Source organism: Perca fluviatilis, chromosome 20 (genome assembly GCF_010015445.1).
Source record: "Perca fluviatilis chromosome 20, GENO_Pfluv_1.0, whole genome shotgun sequence".
NCBI classification, from domain to species: domain Eukaryota; kingdom Metazoa; phylum Chordata; class Actinopteri; order Perciformes; family Percidae; genus Perca; species Perca fluviatilis.
This window is the reverse complement of record NC_053131.1, coordinates 27,192,987-27,212,730: the sequence shown is the minus strand read 5'-3', so window position 1 is coordinate 27,212,730 and position 19,744 is coordinate 27,192,987. Positions and strand designations below refer to the sequence as shown.

Genomic DNA, 19,744 nt, shown 5'->3' with positions numbered 1-19,744 from the left:
AATCAAGACCAAGACCAGATTTGTGTTAGACAGCCAAAGATTATTCTCCTGTCTCCCGCATTCACTTTCTTGGGAGTGCGTGTAAAGGGGGCAGGGAGAGTGGGGTTTACGTAAACAAATTTCAAATTAAATATAAGTCATTAGTTGCATTTGCAAGTTTTTATTTGTTGGGCTTTTCCGCCTTTATTTGACAGGTGAGAAAGGAGAGAGATAGAGAGAGGGGGGGAAGACGTGCAGGAAATCGTCACAGGTCGGATTCGAGCCTTGGACCTCTGTGTCGAGGCATAAACCTCTCAGTATATGTGCGCCTGCTCTACCCACTGAGCCAGCCCGCCCACGGCATTTGCAAGTTGCATAGGCATAAATCAGACAATGCACAGGCATTTTGGCGAAATCCCTGCACTTGTGTTCTTGACCGGTCTTGAAATAAAATCCTGAAATAAAATCCAGAGTAAAAATGCGGTCAATTCCGAGACGATGCCGAGACCTTCAAAAAGTGGTCTTGAGACCAAGACCAATCTCGAGTACTACAACACTGATACATATTATGTAATCAGTGAGTAAAGGGGCACTCACATTCACTCACATGCAAGCGTGGCCGTCCCGGCTACCAAAACAAAGAACAGAGTAACTCGGATTACAACACACACAGAGGCCATGTGACTTAAAAGGTCTAAATTTATGGGGGGAAAGTAAATTTTTAAGCCACATTTCTTTCACACTTCCCCTTACTTTAGTCTGACACCATAACAAACTGTAGTATATAAAAAAGGTAATTATTATAAAGAATTTGCACTAATTGAAGTACCTTAACTAAGCACATTTCATTATAACAAATACAGCTCAGCAAATAGCTCAGCCCTCCCCCCTCCAGCTGCCACTGGCAACCGCCATCCAGTAAGCTGTTCTTCTGGCTTTGTTTTTGGTTTGTTGATGTTTCTCACACTTCCTGACATCTGGTATACTCCCTGAACACTGCCTGTTTGACTTTACAGCTCTGGATGGTGTAAGTATCAACATCAGCAGGATGCACTGATGAATCTTCCTCCTATGCAGGAAATTCCCTAATGCCTGGCTAACTGTGAAACATGTAATTGGTTGCTATTGCATTTATAAAAAAAAAAAAAAAAAAAAAAAAAAAACATTGCATAAAAACACTATACCCTTGAGGATGTTCTCAAATGTTAAAAAAAGAAGGTGTCTACCAACCTTAATCACAGTCGTAGACCATCTTAGGAATCATGGCCATATCATACCATAGCTAGTTTCCACCAAGCAAGTTCTTTGGTTCAATGCATTAAAACTAAGCCATGGTTCATTTCTGTAACCACACACTAGCATACATTTTTCTGGCTTCCACGTATTTTCATTCTCATGTATGTAATGCTTGGGAGAAAACATTGGGCAGTAAACATGTGTACCATTGCATTGTAGAGCCATAAATGTGCATGGCTAGCAGACCACGAAAGGCGATGCCACTTTAGTCCCTGTTACATGGCTGCTGAAGGATAAATAGTGAAATAAAATCCTTGTGTCAGGTAATTCTATCTTGTCCTCTGTGGTTATTGTCCATATCAATTCCTGTAAATGAAGCACATCATCTTGCGAATATGATGGAATGTGGGGGCAATATAACCACAGTTACAAGATGGAATGGGTTTTTGTATTTGGTTATATTTAGGTTAAGGTTAATTTAATTTAAATTTCATTTTATTTTTTTCAAAAAGTCCTTTCAGTAGCTCTATTTGACCACCCTGCAGTTGCTGTTTTTTATTCACTGCTATATTAATTGTAATGAGATGTATTAGGCTGAAAAACGTCCAAAAAATCTTTTTTAATGCGAACTTACTAAACCGAGCAACCATCATTCAGCAACATCACAATAGCAGTTTCACCTAATAAATGTTTGCATGTAAAAGAACATTTCTCAATTGTTGCTAACAATAGAATCTAAACTACATCAGCCTGAAAGTATTATCTTTATTGGGGCTGCATGAATATGTATGTATTTATGTTTTTAGCCGTGATAGTGGCATGGCTCAAGGGATGGCGGCGTGGTCGGTCGGTCGGTCGGTCGGTCCGTCCACCATCTTTGTTCAGATGGAAATAGCTTGACAACTTTTGGACGGATTGCCATTAAATTTGAGGATAAATCCATTTACACTGCAGTCACAAACAACCGAGTCTCTTGCCGTTCCTTGAATTTAAGATAAGATATTTATTTATTTATTAATCTTTACTAATCTTTATTAATCCCACACTGGGGAAATTCACTTGTTACAGCAACTCAAAAGAAAAATTCACACATTCGAATAACACAAATACTCATTAAATAGACATAGGAAAAAATATACAAAATGTATTATAAGAAATAGAAAAAGTTATAATAATAGTAATATTTACACTATACATAACACATAACACCCTTATATAAACAGTGTGTGTGTGTGTGTGTATATATATATATATATAAATAAAATAATTCTTTGTGTAAATCACCCTTCTTCTTCACCCTCTAATGTGTGTATTCTTCCGGTTTAGCGCCAGCCGCATGATAGAAACGCTCACTCACTGTGAATTCTCCGGACAGTGAGCTGCTCTAGTCACACGTGGGCTCAATCAGTCCAGTCCAACAGATTCAGACATTTGCATTCTCACAAAACGGGTAATGTCTAGATACCTTCAGGGTTGTAGTGCATGTGTGAAAGGGACTCTACTCATCACACACCAAAGCACAAACATGCGACAGGAGATAAACTAATGACTTAAGTTGTTCCCTGACTTTTCTGTAGATTTCAGATTCTGACACCACCCTCTGGCTAATTGTTACATTTACTTCACTGCAACTCCAAAAAACTATTTTTGGTTGTCAACCTTTATCTATCAGACAGTTTAGAGTTCTTAACAGTGAGCATTACAGCCTCACAGAGTGGCTAGCATGGCTGTAGACTCTTGAGTTTTGTTATAACATAAATGATAGAAAATTGCTTTATGAAATTTCTGGCAAAGATGTAACAAACTACAGCATATATATAATTATTTATACATATTTAAATGCCGTTGAATGAGCGTTAAATATGGTATTAATGTACTCCTGGTAAAATGCTTAAGGTAGCACCCCAAGGTCTCTTCTCTGGCTTTCTCACACACATTGACTACCAGCATGCAGCTCAGAACAGGGATGTGGGTGTGTTCCAAGTGGTTTCCAGAAGTGACTGCTGTGTTTGGCATGCCTGTGCGCTGGGTGCCTGAAAGGCTTCTTTCTTACTGCTAGCTGGCACAAGGCACATGTGTGTAGTGGAGCCGTGTCTGTGCAGAAACATCCTAATATTAGAACTAATTGGAATAACCCGGGCACCATGGAAGCACTCGAGTCCGGTCCTTTTCAGGCTGTGTGGCCGAGCCGTGTCAGCAGGTTGTGTCTCTCTCTACAGGAAGAGTTATTACACACTCACCTCATGTCACAACCTGGCACTGGCATCACTGTGACACTGGATCACAATCCAACATGCAGCATTCCCTCACTCATGTCTGATAGATAGTCCACACACACACACACACACACACACACACACAAAAAAAAAAAAAAACACACACACACACACACACACACACACACACACACACACACACAGCATGACTTGATCACCTCATTTGCACTGTCTTGCTCTCTCTTTCTCTCCCCCCACCTCTCCTGGGCTCATTAGCACCTCTGATGGAAGAGATGGAGGGATGGAGGGAGTCAGGGTGGGGCGGGTTTGAGGGGGGGTGATTGAAACCTCTGGGGGATGGTCTCCTCCCTCCTGACAGGCAGCATTTGTAAAACATTTCCCACTCTGCTGCCTGACACTGATGATTCACCAAAGTATCACCATGATAGATAGATAGATAGATAGATAGATAGATAGATAGATAGATAGATAGATAGATTGATTGATTGATTGATTGATTGATTGATTGATTGATTCTCACAGATGGTCAACTTTTACCCATCACACCTCTTACCCATCACACCTTTTAATTTCTTGTGACAAATGAAAGCCATGCCACTGAACACATCACGCAGCCCGTCTGATGGACAGGCCACCTCTTTAAATCACGCACAGGGACCCACTCACATCTGCAAAGCTGTATTTGATGGCGAGGCAGACTGCAGAGGGAGGAAAATGGAAGAGAACAGTCAGGACAAGGGGCGTGGCGAGGGGCGTTACACCTCAGCAAGATGGCATCGGTTGCTATGCAACTGGGCACCAAAGCTATTTATACACCGGCCCCCTTGTCCCCCTTTTCCCTCCCAAAGCTCAACTGCTACTGATCAGGACTGCTAGATTGGAGGCACAGTTTTGGGATGTGCATGCACTAGGGTCCAGCTGTTTTGGGATTTTGGTGGCAGGTACTTTGTGCCATTGTTCAATACTTTAAAAATCAAAAATTCAAAGTAATTCCAAGGGGTTTTGTGTGTACTTAATTACTTCATTACTGTTAGGGTGTGTTCCTTGTGTTGTCTTCCTGTCAACCTTCAACGTTTTTGATGCCTTTTTCCAACATTTTAAATTGTTACATTTTTATTCTACACATTTTCAGCACTTATTTCTACGTCCCATATTTTCTGATATAAAACCAAAATTGAAAACGGGTCAATTTGACCCGAAGTCAACACAAAGGGTTAAATATATAAACTGCTAGACAATATAAAATTGTCTCAAATGAGAGATTTTGCCATACTATGTTTATCCTACCACAGCTATCCTTTGTCATTTTGGTGGATTCACCAAAACCAGGCATTCCCATCTGGTTCTTTTATATTGTATCCATTGTTAGTCAAATTAGATGAAGCTATGTAAATGCTCCTGTTTAACTCTTCAGACCTGCACTAACCGTGTTTTCCAACTTGATCGATCATCACAATGGCGTGTTGATGTGAAGCCAAAAGCATGAGCAGATGACAGCTTTATCACAGTTGTATTTATTTATTTTTGGTTACTGGCTCAAGTTAAACAACCAAGTACACCGCCACCGTAAGGCTGAACTTGGCTTGGGAAAACACATGAAATACTATTTTTATGACCTGAAATCTGCCACAGCTCTTTATCCTCTTCCACCTGTCGTAACAACGAGTTCTCCTATTGAAACCTGTCGAGCGTAGCCATCACTCCGAGGCACCTTGAGAACATGCGACTGTCAATCTGTAAATGTCCTCTTATTTAAACCCTGAACTTATTAACTCTCATTTGGGGCTGTGTTGTTGCTCTGCGTCACCGAGCTGAGAAACCAACCAGACAATGGATGTGATTGAGAGGTGAAATGGATGACATTATTGAATTTTAATCACATCTTTTTCACGCCGACGTCGAACACGGCAATTACCTGGCTACAAGACGCGTGTGTATGTGCGAGGGTGTGTGTGTATAGGAAGGGGTTGGAGCACAAGGCAGACGACTGGCTCATCAGGTTCTCAGCAGCTGAAAGAAGGTCGTAAGTGGCTATCAGCGCACCCAACCCTGTCTGGATGGATCCCTCCTGTCGCAGCGTGGCGAGCTCCTTCCATATGGAGAGGAGTCTAATTATCCCTCACCAATGACTGAATCAACATTTGATTATATCCTCCCTAAGGCTGCTCTGAAAGGCGCTATTCAAAGACCACTTTTATGTCTTTTCTCTCATAATCAACAAAGGCTCTTATTTGCTAATGATGAGTTTAATTTCTTCTTTTTTTAACACAACCCCCAAGCCACTGTGCAGTCAGATTTCTGACATATGTGCTGGTTTGTGCCCTACTTGCTGATTTTGACTTGAAATGATTTAAAACCAAATTGTAGTTGTAGAGATATCTCATGTTTTTAAATTTTTTTTATTTATTCTTTTAAGTTGTCCAGTAAGTACATGTTTAGATGGCAGTTGAATGAACTGTGATGATCCGGTGAACAGTCGTCGTTTGGAGCAGTGTTGTATATTCTAGTCAAATAAAAAGACTCCACAATCTGAATATTGCAGTTTTATTGACTAAATAGATGTTTTTCCCTGTTTGCCACAAGGATGAAATGAAACCCACAAATCCTTTTGTTTTGATTGATTCCTTTGTGGTCAGCGCACCTGTACGTGATGCTGTGAATGAGTTTTCAAACCTGTCAAACCTGCATATTTCACCAGCGCAAAGACAATGAAAAGGTTTCTGTCAAAAAGCTCTCTAACTGTCAAGCCTCTGGAACGCCTCTCTTAAAAGCTGTTGACAAAAAAAGCTGAGATTTTTAAATGTATTCTTTTTGTGTGTGTGTTTCATAGTCAGCGGCACTTAGCAGAAATCACTGAGTTGATCCACACGGCGTTCCTGGTGCACCGCGGGATAGTTGATCTGAAGGGGTGGACGGATTCAGATGGCCCGCTGAAGGACATGGAGTTTGGGAATAAGATGGCTGTCCTGAGTGGCGACTTCCTGCTAGCAAATGCCTGTACTGGACTTGCTCAACTAAATAACACTAAGGTACCCTGTCTGTCAGTAACAAACTGTTGCCCTGTGAAATATCTGACCTGACACCAGTGATATTTATAAGAAACGCTGCTGTCTTATTTGAGCTCCTAGCAGTCCTTACCGCTCCACATATCAGTGTCGGTCTTCATCTCGACATCTTCTCTCTCGCTCATATCACATCCAAACTCAACATCTCACACCTGCAATGGTTATGTATTGCTGTGTTCCCACAGGTCATGGAATTTATTGAATATTATTGATTTTTGAGATGTACTGTATGTATGTTCCTCCTTTTTCCACAGCGGAGTAGCTACCTGCAGTGCAAATGTCCTATTCATCCATTTAGTAGAACCTTTTTCCACAGCGGAGTACCTGCAGTGCAAATGTCCTATTCATCCATTTAGTAGAACATTAGGTGGTAATCTTCAATAGCTTTTATCTTAATTTTTTATTTTGTTTAAATCACTGGTGCTGGGATATGCATCGGTGTGATGTTTTTACACTGCACTTGCCAGAAATCCTTTTTCCTTCTAACAGTGTAGCCTGGTGATTCACAGTTTTTCACACTATCGTCATGGCTGAGCCGGCTAAAAAGAAGCAGAAAGCTAGGAAAGCATTGTCGGAGGAGCAGAGAAAGAGGAAACGGCAGACTGACCGAGCGAGGAGTCAGACACAAGTAAATATAGGAGCTGCCAAATATGAAATGGCCAAAACTTTTTTTTTTTTTAAACAATGTGAACAAATGAAAGTACTAGCACTATGGAGTATTGTTTTTATAAGTGAGTGTCAGGTTTGTTTGTATTGTGTCAACTCATGGGAAGGCGTATAAACAGCACGCCACTTTCAAGGATATTTTGTGTGTCCTGTCAACGCGTTTTAACCTTTTGCATGTCATTTAACTTGTCAGTTTAAACATGTGGTTAACAATGTGAATTCAAACAAAACTTTGTTTAGGCAAAAAGAACTACTTGATTGGAGGGGGTGCTAGTGATCAACAAATAAAAATGTACTGTAATTTAAAATGTACTTTTTAGAGCTCCTGCGGAATCCTTACTAATTTTAAGATAATTTTTTGGGCTTTTCCACCTTTTTTAATGGATAGGAAATATTTAGGTGAAAAAAAAAAAAAAAAAAAAAAAAAAAAAAAAAAACCCACCATTAATTAAAACCCTTTTCCCCCACTTTTTTTAATTTTTTATTTTTTTTTTTCTTCCCCCTCCACCCCCACCCAACCCCCCCAATTTACATATTTAAATGACATTTACATTTTAAATAAAACACATGTAAAACGGTCAAAACGAATCATTAATACGTGTAATTAAAGGTACGTAAAATCGATGTGGATGGCGTCAAATCTTAAAAAAAATTGACTGTCTGTCCAACGTAAGGCCCAACACTTCGCGAAGAGTTCAGCTAACGCCGATCAAGCTCCGCCCGTACCCACGGAAAACTCAACCATGGACACCAAATCGACCAAAGCGATATCCTCTCCTCCATAAGGAAAGACATATCATCTGTAATAAGAGAAGAGCTGTAGAGCGCTTTAGAGGATGATTTTGAAACATTAAGAAGGAAGTAAAGGTAGTGAAAACTGAAATTTCTAACAATACAATCACAGTTCACACAGACATTGCTAATGTCAGCGTGGTCGGACGAGGTAGTATTGGTACAAACTACTGTAACAGACCTCAAGAAACAATAGAGGATTTCAAAGACTGTTTGAGCACATGGAGGTAGAGTGCGGATCGGGCCGCATTTTGCTGTCCGAGCCCGGCCTGCGACCGACAGAGCAGTAACAGAGTCCGACAGGCATTAAGATATTCATGTCCGAGCCCGACACAGTTAAAATCAGTTTTTTTATTTCAATTTTTTTCATTTGTAGGAAGGCATTCGGAAATGTCAACAGATGAGCGGGTCGGCGCACACGGCCGCAACAAGCGCACGTTAACACAGGCGCTCACCTACATAATAAGCTTTTTTAAATTTAAAATGTTCAATGCCTTAACATCATTTTCTATTTCCGTCGGGCTCGGTTCGGGTATCCATCCTCTACATGGAGGGGAGGATAATGAGAGGTAACTTTCGGATCAGGGGGTCTCCTTAACAAAGTTTTCCAGGTGGACAAAGGCTCCATTCACACTGCAAGTCTTAATGCTTAATTCAGATTTTTTTTTTTGCTCAGATCCCAATTTTTTGTTTGGCTGTTCACATTGCCTTTTAAAATGTGGTCTATATCAGATTCCAGTGTGAACTGTTTGCGGTTTCAAACTGACCCGCATGCGCAAATGAACAATAACAATGACATCAGACGCAGCACGCTGTTGCACTAAAGTTCGGGAGGTTATGGAGGAAGTAAGCGCTTTCGCTTTTATTTCAAAATGTTTGTGTAATGGCAGCCGTAACATTAATGAGCAGGTGCTGAGGAGGAGAAGAATGACAAGAAAGAGAGCTTGATCCTTCCAGTTTTGATTGAATTGAAGTATCTCCCCATGCACTAATTAGGTCTAACACCTCCCTCTCCCTCCATTGACTTGCTCCATCACTGTTCTCCATTTTGTAGGCCTAGTCAAGTTTTTAATTTTACGGTAATGTACTGTGTCTAAGGCTAACTCCCGCCGGCGCATAATTGTGACAAATGTCGATGTAGATTGACATAAAAGTCGCATCAAGTCCGCCTTGGTTGTTCACACTGCGGCCGCATTGAAAAAAATCAGACCTGATTCAGGACCACATATGGATGAGGTCTAAGTCTGAATTGAAAAAATCAGATCTGGGCCAGAGTGTTCACACTACTTCTAAAGAAGTCTGACCTGGTCACTTGACCCCCCAAAAAATCTGATTTGGGCCACTTTTGCCTGCAGCCTGAACGTAGCCAAAGATGTAAAGGATCGAGCGCTCTCACCGTAGCCTGACACACACAACAGCGGGACGTAAGCCTTGTGTAATCATTGCAAAATTACACAATGTTGAACATCGTAAAGGAAAGCCTGTGACCATGACAGTCAACTCATCTACAACAGTTATCTAATTGCCACATTCCCGGACTGCACAGCCAACGTCATTAAAGCCAGAGGGGGCCTTCACGGACGCCAGGAAGCTGGTATGAGGAAGACTGGGAGTCCGTTACAGAATACTCTTCCCTGCTAGATTCCGTACTACCCACAACGAGGTGAAGGAGTTTGTGGACGCTACCAAAGCCATGCACTATGTAAAGAAAAAGGTCATCCCAACAACTGAGTCTGAGAATTGACTGAAGGTATCCTTCTTTTACATGGGAAGGGACACATGGATACTGTATGTCTATATAAAAACCATATTGATAACTTTCTAAAGGTTGGTTCATATGCACAATCGGAGTAGGCTATTTCTTAGTTGTTCTGTTTGTTATAAACCCAAGCAAAGCCGAGCACTTTCAAAGACGGTTTGTTCTGTACAGCTGCCTGTTCTGACCTACACCCTAGGAGGACCTTGTCCAAAAGGACTGACTGTCCACTAATGCCGGCTGGGTTCATGGTTTATTTAACATTATGTTCAGTTCTCTCTGTGTAGATCACACTGTTCCCCAAGGATCTGATTTGTAAAAATAAGAGCAACAGGGAAATAAATGTTTTCCCTCTATCCCAATACAATTTTTTTTGGGTAAATTAATCTTATTTGTACATCTTATTTATATAATACTTTTTTATATAGTCTTTTCTTTTTCTTTTTTGTTTAGATATCCCCACTTCCCCTACATTATCCACCCTTATTTACTGCAAATACTTAGGTGGACTTTTTTTTTTACCCAAAAAAAAAACACAGATCACATTTTAAGTTTACTGCTCCTAGCTACCACAGGTTCCATGTCAACTGACCCATCAGCGGGATGTATAGATCTCTCACTACTGATTAGTCAGGGCAACAAAAGAACGTAATAACCTCCCTCCCAACACGAAATCAGCAAATATGAGCACCATCTTTTTTCTAATCCTTGTTTTTTTTTCTTATGAAATGCTTTTAGTTTAGGTCTCTAAAAATGATTAAAATCAAGTTTTCATTAAGCTGCCTGCAACCTGCGTTTAGGGATAACAACTCAAGTAGACGTTGCTTGGCTAGGGTCAGAGGTCAGAAACCTGTGGAGACCAATGGTGTAAAGTGGCACTGTGAGGTCTTTTCTTTGGATGTCATGTTATGGTACGTGGAATTTCTGTTCGGTAGGTTTGCTTTTCTGTTCAGCCATTGTGATTATCATTCTAATACTCGGTATCCAGGTCATGTTTAGTGTGGTTCACACCGGCAATATAAACATACTGATCTCATAAAGTGCCGTATGTATGACAAGCCAATTCGTATGCCATTTTGGTGTGTTATCTAGACGCATAATCGCTTTTTAGCCTGTTTATCAACGCCGTTCGGCCGCCATTGACCTACATTACGTGTGAATTTTCGCCGTAGCGAGTAGTATGAAGGGATGTAAATCCGCGGAGGGTGGTTGGTTGGATGGGTAAAACGCAGGACTTTCACACAGGAGAGCCTGTTTTTTTTTTTTTTTTTGTTCTTGCGATAGTACGGCACGTTCTCGCGATACCACGCAACGTGGCGCCGCAACGTGGTGTGCATGTTTACATCCGCTGTATACAGCGTAGACATACGCGTGGATAGCTGAAATTGGTACAGATAACACACCATTTGGCTTTAGGAAAGTGGCGTGTATGTTTACGCAAAGTCATGATGTCATGTTGATATAAAACACATCACTCCTCCAGAAAACCTCTCAGACATGGGGCTTCACAACAGCATTATGGTAAAGAGTGTGGTCAGGAGACACCATGGGAATCCTCCTTATTGAGTTTTCAGTTTTGGACGTTTGTGTGTGTGTGTGTGTGTGTGTGTGTGTGTGTTGTGTGTGTGTTGTGTGTGTGTGTGTGTGTGTGTGTGTGTGTGTGTGTGTGTGTGTGTGTGTGTGTGTGTGTTGTGTGTGTGTGTGTGTGTGTGTGTGTGTGTGTGTGTGTGTGTGTGTGTGTGTGATGGTGGTCTTGTAAGTGCACCACAGATCATATCTGCCACGTAGCCTGGTAACCTCTCGCTGACAGATGCTGTCACCACGCTGCTTTGTCAGAATGCGGTTGCCTGAGCAGATCAAAATAACCCCCACATGCCATCAGCCGGACCAGCCCTTATCGCTTTCTCTGCCGTTCTTATTCAGCACACACAGGTCTGGGTTTATGTCTCGGCAAAGAGACGCCCTCCCAAAATGTGATGTAAGCGGTATCCATGGTGCTTTTTGTACGGGAAACACAGCAGGAGCTAAAGGAACCAACATTTCCTTTTTATAAATGAAAGATAGTTTTAAAGGTGTGACATTTCCTTTACAGTGCTAATTGGCTTTCATTAGGAGTATAATCACTGCAACAGTACTGTGAGAGATAATTGTCACTCTGTGCCTCAGCTACAAATTACAGTAATGGAATTGATGTTTGCGTGGAAGATGGAAGAAAAACTCACTAAGATATGATGATGATGATGATGATGATGATTTAATCACATTAAGTGAGCATTCACCAAGCAAGTTGGCATCGGTTGAATTGAAGTTTTGGAGCATCTGTCCCCTTTTTAGTGTGGTTCATTGTCAAGGTGAGAGCAATGAACTTGGGTGGCACCAAATGACCACATGATGCTTGAAAGTTTTTGTCCAAACAAACGTGCAGTGCTGTTTATAAGGAGTGTGACTGTAATCTGAAACAACCACAAGAAATGTTGCCACAGTGGAAGATTTTTTTAAGGATAATAAGGAGATGGACATCTGATAGCCAGCAGTTACTCGTGTTTGAAAAGGTTAGCAAAACAAAATGAACCGAGGGCAAACCACAGTATGCGCTGTTGCTCATATTCAGCTGTGTTTTTGTAAAGCTGTTCTTCTTCGCTGTGAACTTTATGAACAGGGGGAAATTAGATCACCGCAAACTGGTCTTAAAAGTCCTATGAGCTAAAGTTACAGGAATGGGATTTGTTTTGACATTCTGACATCCTGTTCACTTCCCCTTTCTATTTGTTAGTTCGTGTTGAGTTCTGGCCATGATTTGTAATTGAACCGAAACAAAATAAGTGTCTTCATTTCTTCTTAGTCGTGGATGAAAGAAAACAATCTGTAGATGTGGTTGTTACCTCGAGAAACATGAAAGGCTTGAAATTAGGATGTCGAAAAGGTTCACACAGCATCATCCACCTTTTGTCTATCTGCAGAAATTGAGGAGACTAATGGTGTGTTCCAGTTGAACAGTTAAACCCAGTCGGAAACGTCAACTGGAATGCCCCGTGAAGTTGGATTTCCCACTCAGAAAGTCAGGGGGGAATCTCAACAACCTCAACATCACAACCCAACATGGCTGATCCGAGCATTAACAGTAGTGAAAGCCGTATGAATCTACTGTTTTTAGCACTTTTTAGCATTTAGCATTTTTTTTTTTGTCTCATTAAATCAGTCGTACACACAGTACTGTCCATCTTCTATTTGTGGACATGTTGCTACATTGTTTGTACACTCAAAATGCCACAAAATGGCTAGAGTCCCCTCCACCCCGTTTTTCCGACTTTGATCTGGAACACGGTCAACTCGGTGTGAAGTCATTCCCAGTTCTGTGCTCTGACGTCTAAGGTAAATGGAACAAAGCATAACTCTCTATTATTTGCACATTCATTGGAGAGATCATACATACTGCAACCAGCATGGGAATTAAGACTACACTCTGCTGAGAGCTACAGTATCAAGCTGTTTGTTAAATGGGTACAACTGATTTTTTTTTTTTTTTTTTAAAGAATGGGCAAAATTAAAACCACAGCGGCCGAGATATCCTGACTTCTAGACCTAATCTTCACATTCATAGACATTGAGACACGTTCCGATGAGTCCGTGAGGGCTTAGGGCTGTCCCGCTGTCAAATCGTCAAGTGCTTTGGGGCTCTCTCGCAGACATTTCGAGCCCTTTCTGGACACTTCGTAAATCCGCAATTCGGCAGACTTTGGCTGAGGGAATTGCTCGCAAATCTAAGTGTCGTGGTCGCCCAGGTAGTTCAGTTGGTAGAGCGGGCGCCCATATATAGAGGGTTTACTCCTCGACGCAGCGGGCCCGGGTAAAACACAGGACTTTGACCCAGGAGAGCCGGGATCGCATCCTGCGTGTGGCGTTTTTCAACAGTTTTATTGTTTTCCTAAGCGTTTTTTTGTTGTTTTTATGTGGTACTAAAGCCTTTCCTAATGTTCTTTTCTTTTTTTTTAACACGTGTGACGTTCTCGCGATAACACCCAACATGGCGACGCCACGTGTAAAGTGCTGTCCCATTCCCTGTTTGTACCATTTTTGATCCCTTGCAGCATCTCACTCTCAACCACTTACCAGGTGATGTCAGATCCGTCCTTGAGGGTTCAGGGTCTAGACCTGAGGGTGGAGATTGGGATTGGGCCCTAGTCTTTAGTATTGGGTCAAGTTCAACAAACACTGTATCCTACATTTCCCATGATGCAACTGGAAATCATCTTTCCTTAGACCCTCATTTCGAACCCCACACTTCCCAATAGCCCAGATTACGTCGTCAGGGTTTTTTCTCTCAAAGCCACAGAAGAGCATTATTCAACTGTATCCATCTTTTTTTCACAGGCTGACCAGCACTCCTCGTCTGCTAATTGTCTGGTATTAATAACTCTGTCTGGTATGAAAAACCCACTGTCTGCTGAACAGATTCCCTCTTTTCTTGCAGCGTGTGTGGTGACCGTCCCTCATCTTTTTAATACACAGAGTGATAGATGAGTACTTCCTGCAGCTTTCAAAGTTTTTCTAATAAACCAGCTTTTTTTTTTCTTTTAAGGCAGTGAGGGCGATGGAGATTATGTGTCGTGGCCTTGAGAGGAAACCTATGCCGCTACTTGTATAAACTGTAAAGTAATCTCACCGTGGGGCTCCGGTTTCTCCCCCCCCCTCGCAGACCTGTCGGCAAAACATGATCTGGCTGGATTTGGGAATGGAGTAAGGGGGAGGCAGGGGGAGAGCTTATCTGATACTTTCCAAAAAAAGACCCCCCACTGGCCCCCACTTCCCAAGGCAGGCAGAGACACCACATCTGGTAATACTGTAGGCACATTGTCCTTCCAGGTCTGTGGGTGAAGCTCGGGTTTCCTCAATATTTTCCCCCGGTGGATTCAGTTACCCAAAGGGCACTGCGAGGCTGACGGAACAGCCAGCGTCACCAGACTTTTCTGATGAACCAAGGATGTCTGGGATGAGCTGAAGGAGCTCTAAATTTAACCTCATTCATCTGAACTGTACGCGTGTGGCCTCCACTCCTCTGTTCACGCTGTTCTGTGGCTGTGAATGAAGGACGAACGGATCAACTTCAGATTCTTACTCATTCATTAGATCCAGACTTTGAATAATCATCATTTAAAAAAAAAAGATGCCGCCTCTCATCTGGTGGTTGATAAGGGGGCGGTAGTGTTTCTGCGAGCTTAAATGTAGTCATGCATGCCCCCTGCAAGAGGAAATGGGCAACTGCAGTCTTAAACAAACTTAGACCTCGACCAGGCAATCCTTTTTTTTCTTTCTTTCTTTCTTTCTTTTTTTAGTTGTTGCCCCTTTTTTTTTTAAAATTTTAAGGTAGAAAGTTGAAATCTCTAATATCAGTTTCCCAAAAGCAGCACGCTTTTCCTTGTACAGTACATTGATCGACTTGTACTGGAAATAGTCTGTAGGTGGTTCTTTCTCATTCTCCAGTTTTCAGTTTAGCTTGAATCTTTCTGGCCCTCTTCTGCTGAAAACCACCAATGTATACTGTAGAGAAACTTTCAACAGATTAATCATACAAATTTGCACTGCTCAAAGACACAAAGTGAAATACATCTTCACGTAATTTGTGGAGAAAAAGCCGAGCAAAGCTCCAAAGTCAGATCGTCGCTCCAAAACCTTGTTAACCCCTGTGCTCTCTGGACACAGTCTTATTTGGTCTCACCATCTGCCTTTTAGCTCCATTTCAGGCCCTCAGACTGGACCGACACCTGATCTGTCGCTATCGACTGGACCTCTCTATAAATACAAAGTGTAATGAATGAAGGGGTCGGGATCTGCTTTATGAAATCAACAGGAGCTCCCCTATGGCCTAATAATGAGCAGCTGCGTTTGCAGCAGTTCACCTGGTTTCCAACCCTCATCTCACCTCTTGATTTCTTTCCCCAAACCAGCTGTTCAGATGAGAGCGCTTCAATCGGGGGAAATTGGGGTTTTTAATTGCAAAATGTCACGGATGAACGAAGTGGCGCGTCAGTTTGGATCGACCTCATTTACATCTACATTTCAGGAGTTTAATTGATGCGGTTAGCCCGAGTGATTTATAATGAGAGAGTAGGTTATCGGTTCAGTGCCCGAGTCCAAGGACACTTCAGCAGGACACGTGGCTGTTGATGGACATGTTGACTGTTGTGCAGATCAAACCCATTATTCAGCTTTGTCTTACAGAGAACAGAGGATGGTGTGTAAGTGTATTGCATTTTGCTTAAAGATTAATATTTTAACCCAAATGTCTCATATTTTTGTTGGACAGGTTGTTGAACTGATCTCGAGTGCCATCGGTGATGTGGTTCAAGGGATCTACAGTGAGAACCACAATAATATTGAGGTAAAGCATCTATTCCAAGTGTTTGTGTAAGGACAAGGCATGAGACTACACCAGTGGAAGTGAGAAGTGTGTCTTAAAATACCCTGGAGTCAATTTCAGTACAATGATACAAAATGAGTGAGTTGAGACTCAAGAACAAATTCATCTGTATAGCACATTTCATACATCATTGTATTTCAAAGTACTTTACCTCCAAATAGACAGCGCTACAAGATAAATTCAAACCACAAAAGTATAGATCTTTTTTAAAGGTGTAATTTAAAGAAAAAGGCTAGTGATATTTAATATTTTTGCCACAGTACACTCCCATAAAAAGACCAAAACCAACAATGTATTCATCCTACTACAAGTATTGTGTGTGTCTAAAGTCTGATATGTCTTCTTCCTCTGTGCCATAGAGCTCCATTGTTGCCCAAAAGCTATTTAAACACTGTTGCACTGGGTGACATATTCCTATGTTTATTTTGAGTATATCCAAATCCATCCTTCCGCCTGAAATACTCACAGGGCGCCGAATGTGGATTAATCCGCCGCTGAAAATAGTCCCCAACAAATGAACAATTTACTTCAGTTTGAGTAACATTTGCTAGTAACTACAGTGCCCAGCCGTTTAAGGAGATTACTAAGCCTTTTTAACAATACACTTTATATTTATGAGACTTTTTTTTTAAGATTTCTGTCTTCAGTAGGAACCAATGGGGTTCCACAGACAGGGTGGGGACAAAAAAATGAATTGTTGGTTTTGGTCTTTTCATGAGATTTGTTAACAATAAGACAATTATAAAAGCAGCAACCCTTTTAACAGGTAAATAATAGTGGAACTAGAGCTGGGCGATATGAAGAAAATCAAATATCAGGATATTTTTGACCAAATACATCAATAACGATATTGCGGCGACAACAGCTACAACAGTTCAGAAAATGGCATCACTTGACTGTAATGTAGCCTCTAAAACCAGGAAAACGCAACACTTGATATCCAGAATGTAAGAGAATATCGAGCCTCAGATATCGATATCGATATAATATCAATATATTGCCCAGCCCTAAGTGGAACTAATTCAAAAGCCGCAAGAAAATAGTTTGTTTGTTTTATTTCAAAGTGGCTGAGGTTGGCGTGCATTTAAATCATCAGCTGTCAGTTGTTTTCAGCTGTGTACAGCATTAAAGTTGAATACTGCTTTTTACTGTAAATGGATCTGAATCTAGGCACTACTAGCTGCACTAGTATGGGGGGAAAAAAAGACATCTTTATAAATAATTAATTAAAAAGAGAGTCTTTCTGAAACACAGACACAGTGCTGTGAGCAGGAGTTTCCCTTAATTTGACTGTGCTTTTTAGGTTCTACAGGAGTTCACAGCTAGTTAGCAGCGTTCAGAGTGATGTCACCATGCACCTCGGACAAAGTTTCAGTTCTGACCTCTTCTGTTGTCGGTTTATTCTAGAAAATCCTTGAGGATTGATTAACATTTTACCAGGGAGATTTAAGATTACTTAATCAAGTCGGTCACATATAAATAACTGAAGAACTTGTGTAAACCACTGTATTAAATCGCTGTTACTCTCTTGTACACGTCCAGTTACATACTAAAATATAAAATCACAGAGCAAGGAGGGGTTGTTTTGATTGAGGAGTTCTGATGTGCTCTGTGGGAACCTTTGAAGTTGTACAGTGGAAGTAGTGAAAGCTGAGGCCCGCGGTGTCTCTGCCTCTATTTGCTCTGCAGGAGAATAGTCTCACTGATGGCGTTGACGTGGCGGCGTGGGAGGAGCACACGTTCCTGTCCCACGGAGCACTGCTGGCCAAGAGCTGTCAAGCTGCGATGGAGCTCGCCAAACACAACAAGGAGTCCCAAAGATTGGCCTACAAGTACGGCAAGCACCTATCACTGGGCCACAAGGTAGGTCTAATCTGAGAGTCCCACACACAGCAAATAATAGTGATGTTGGTCTGTAAAGGACAAATCGATAAAGGTCAACTGCCACACTAGTGGGCTACTTTTTGAGATAATCACAGTCTTGGTTTAAGGTTGTTTTTTTTCACTCAGCTTCCTGCTATGAGTGATGGGGAACTAGAAGAACACAATATTCTGTCAAAGATTATCAGCAAAATCCGGCCAGAACGTTACATTTAAGTGTCTTATTGTTCTCCCATGAGAGACAAACATATATGTAATGTTAGTGCACCAGATAATGCAGACAAAAACATTTTTCAAGGTTCAGAGGCTGAAATCTTATTGGTGCGAGCCTAAACGTCAGTCACAGTGCTAGTGTTAGTACATCATCTCCTGCTGTGGCTCCCTGCAGCTGCCTGTTCTGCAGGCCTCAGCGGCTACAGGGAATCTCAGCATGGGAGGAAACCGAAATGAGGTCTTTGAAGGACAAGCATTATCACCAGGCTAGCTGTGTCTTCCACCAGTCTGTTCATCATGCTGCTCATTAACACGGCCACTCAGAGCGTAGGTAGGCAGAGTGCACGCTCACCTGTTGGCGTTCTCGCCACTGCGTTGGTTTAAATCTGTGCCTGGAAGTTGCAAAAGTATAATCTCAGCCTGATTGACCAATGTGCTCCGTCTTCTGTAGCTGAACTCTGACCTGCAGCCGTTTGTGAGCAGCAGTGTGGGGGAGCCGTCGTTCAGTTTGAGCGCCGCCCCCGTGGTTTTCCACCGTCAGATCGTTGGCCAGGAGGGATGGCGTCAGCAGCTGCAGCAGGTATGAACGGTCTGTGACACCACTGCAGCAGCTTTTTGGTTTGTTATTTCGGTAACCCTTTACTCGAAGGTGTCTACATAAGAGTGACATGACACTGTCATGAACCCTAACCCTAACCATAACTTGTCATGACAAAAAAACGAATGACACTTACTAAAAGAAGCGTTATGTCATAAACGTTTATGACTTGTTTATAATGTTTATGACACGTTCATGACAGTGTCATGTCACTCTTATGTAGATACCTTCAAGTAAAGTGTAACTGTTTTTCTTCCGTTTATTTTCAGTCACTGGTGGCCATCTGCGTGGAACATGGCCACCAGTGACTGAAAGACTGTGTGAACACATATCTTGGCTGAACTCATATAATCTCACAGGTAAAGTGTAATAGGCTTTCTTAAAGGATAATTCCGGCCGCAAAACGAACCTATAGTTAATAACAGATGGGTACCCACTCGATCATTCTCTGGGACATGTTTTCATGCTAATCGTGGAGCTAGCGCGGACCGCTGATTAGCTTACAACGCTAGTATTCGGGGCACAGGGAAAGTAAAAACAGATCACTATTTATACCACTGAAAAGGCTCAAAATATCACCACACTTCAACGGTAGCATAATGAGGGTCCCTAATTGTTAACCGAAGCATTGAGAACTTTGTAAGTGTACAGAAAGTTTATTAAAAAGATAATTTATAAAGAGTTCTCGTATACAGGCGGCCACCGTCTTGGGAGCTACTGTCTTTCTAAAGAAAAAGAGAGAGGCCGTAGCTCCCAAGACGGCGGCCGCCTGTAAGTACTGTTGGTTTGAATCCTTTACTCAGAACGTTGCCATGCTGGTGGCTTCATGGGTGGCAATATCTGTCTGAAACATCTCAACAACTATTTGATGGATGTCTGTGAAATTGCAGACATTTATGTTCT

At 41.8% G+C, this 19,744-nt stretch overlaps 1 protein-coding gene across 1 annotated transcript in view; it reads left to right on the top strand.

Annotated features, from left to right (window-relative positions):
- Window positions 1–19,744, top strand: part of pdss2 (prenyl (decaprenyl) diphosphate synthase, subunit 2) — a 37,224-nt gene that overhangs the window by 12,759 nt on the left and 4,721 nt on the right. The window contains exons 3-6 of the mRNA XM_039786710.1: window positions 6,283–6,481; window positions 16,036–16,110; window positions 17,839–18,012; window positions 18,695–18,823. Of these exons, the coding sequence (XP_039642644.1) occupies window positions 6,283–6,481; window positions 16,036–16,110; window positions 17,839–18,012; window positions 18,695–18,823 (577 nt within the window). The remainder of the gene's footprint in view (window positions 1–6,282; window positions 6,482–16,035; window positions 16,111–17,838; window positions 18,013–18,694; window positions 18,824–19,744) is intronic.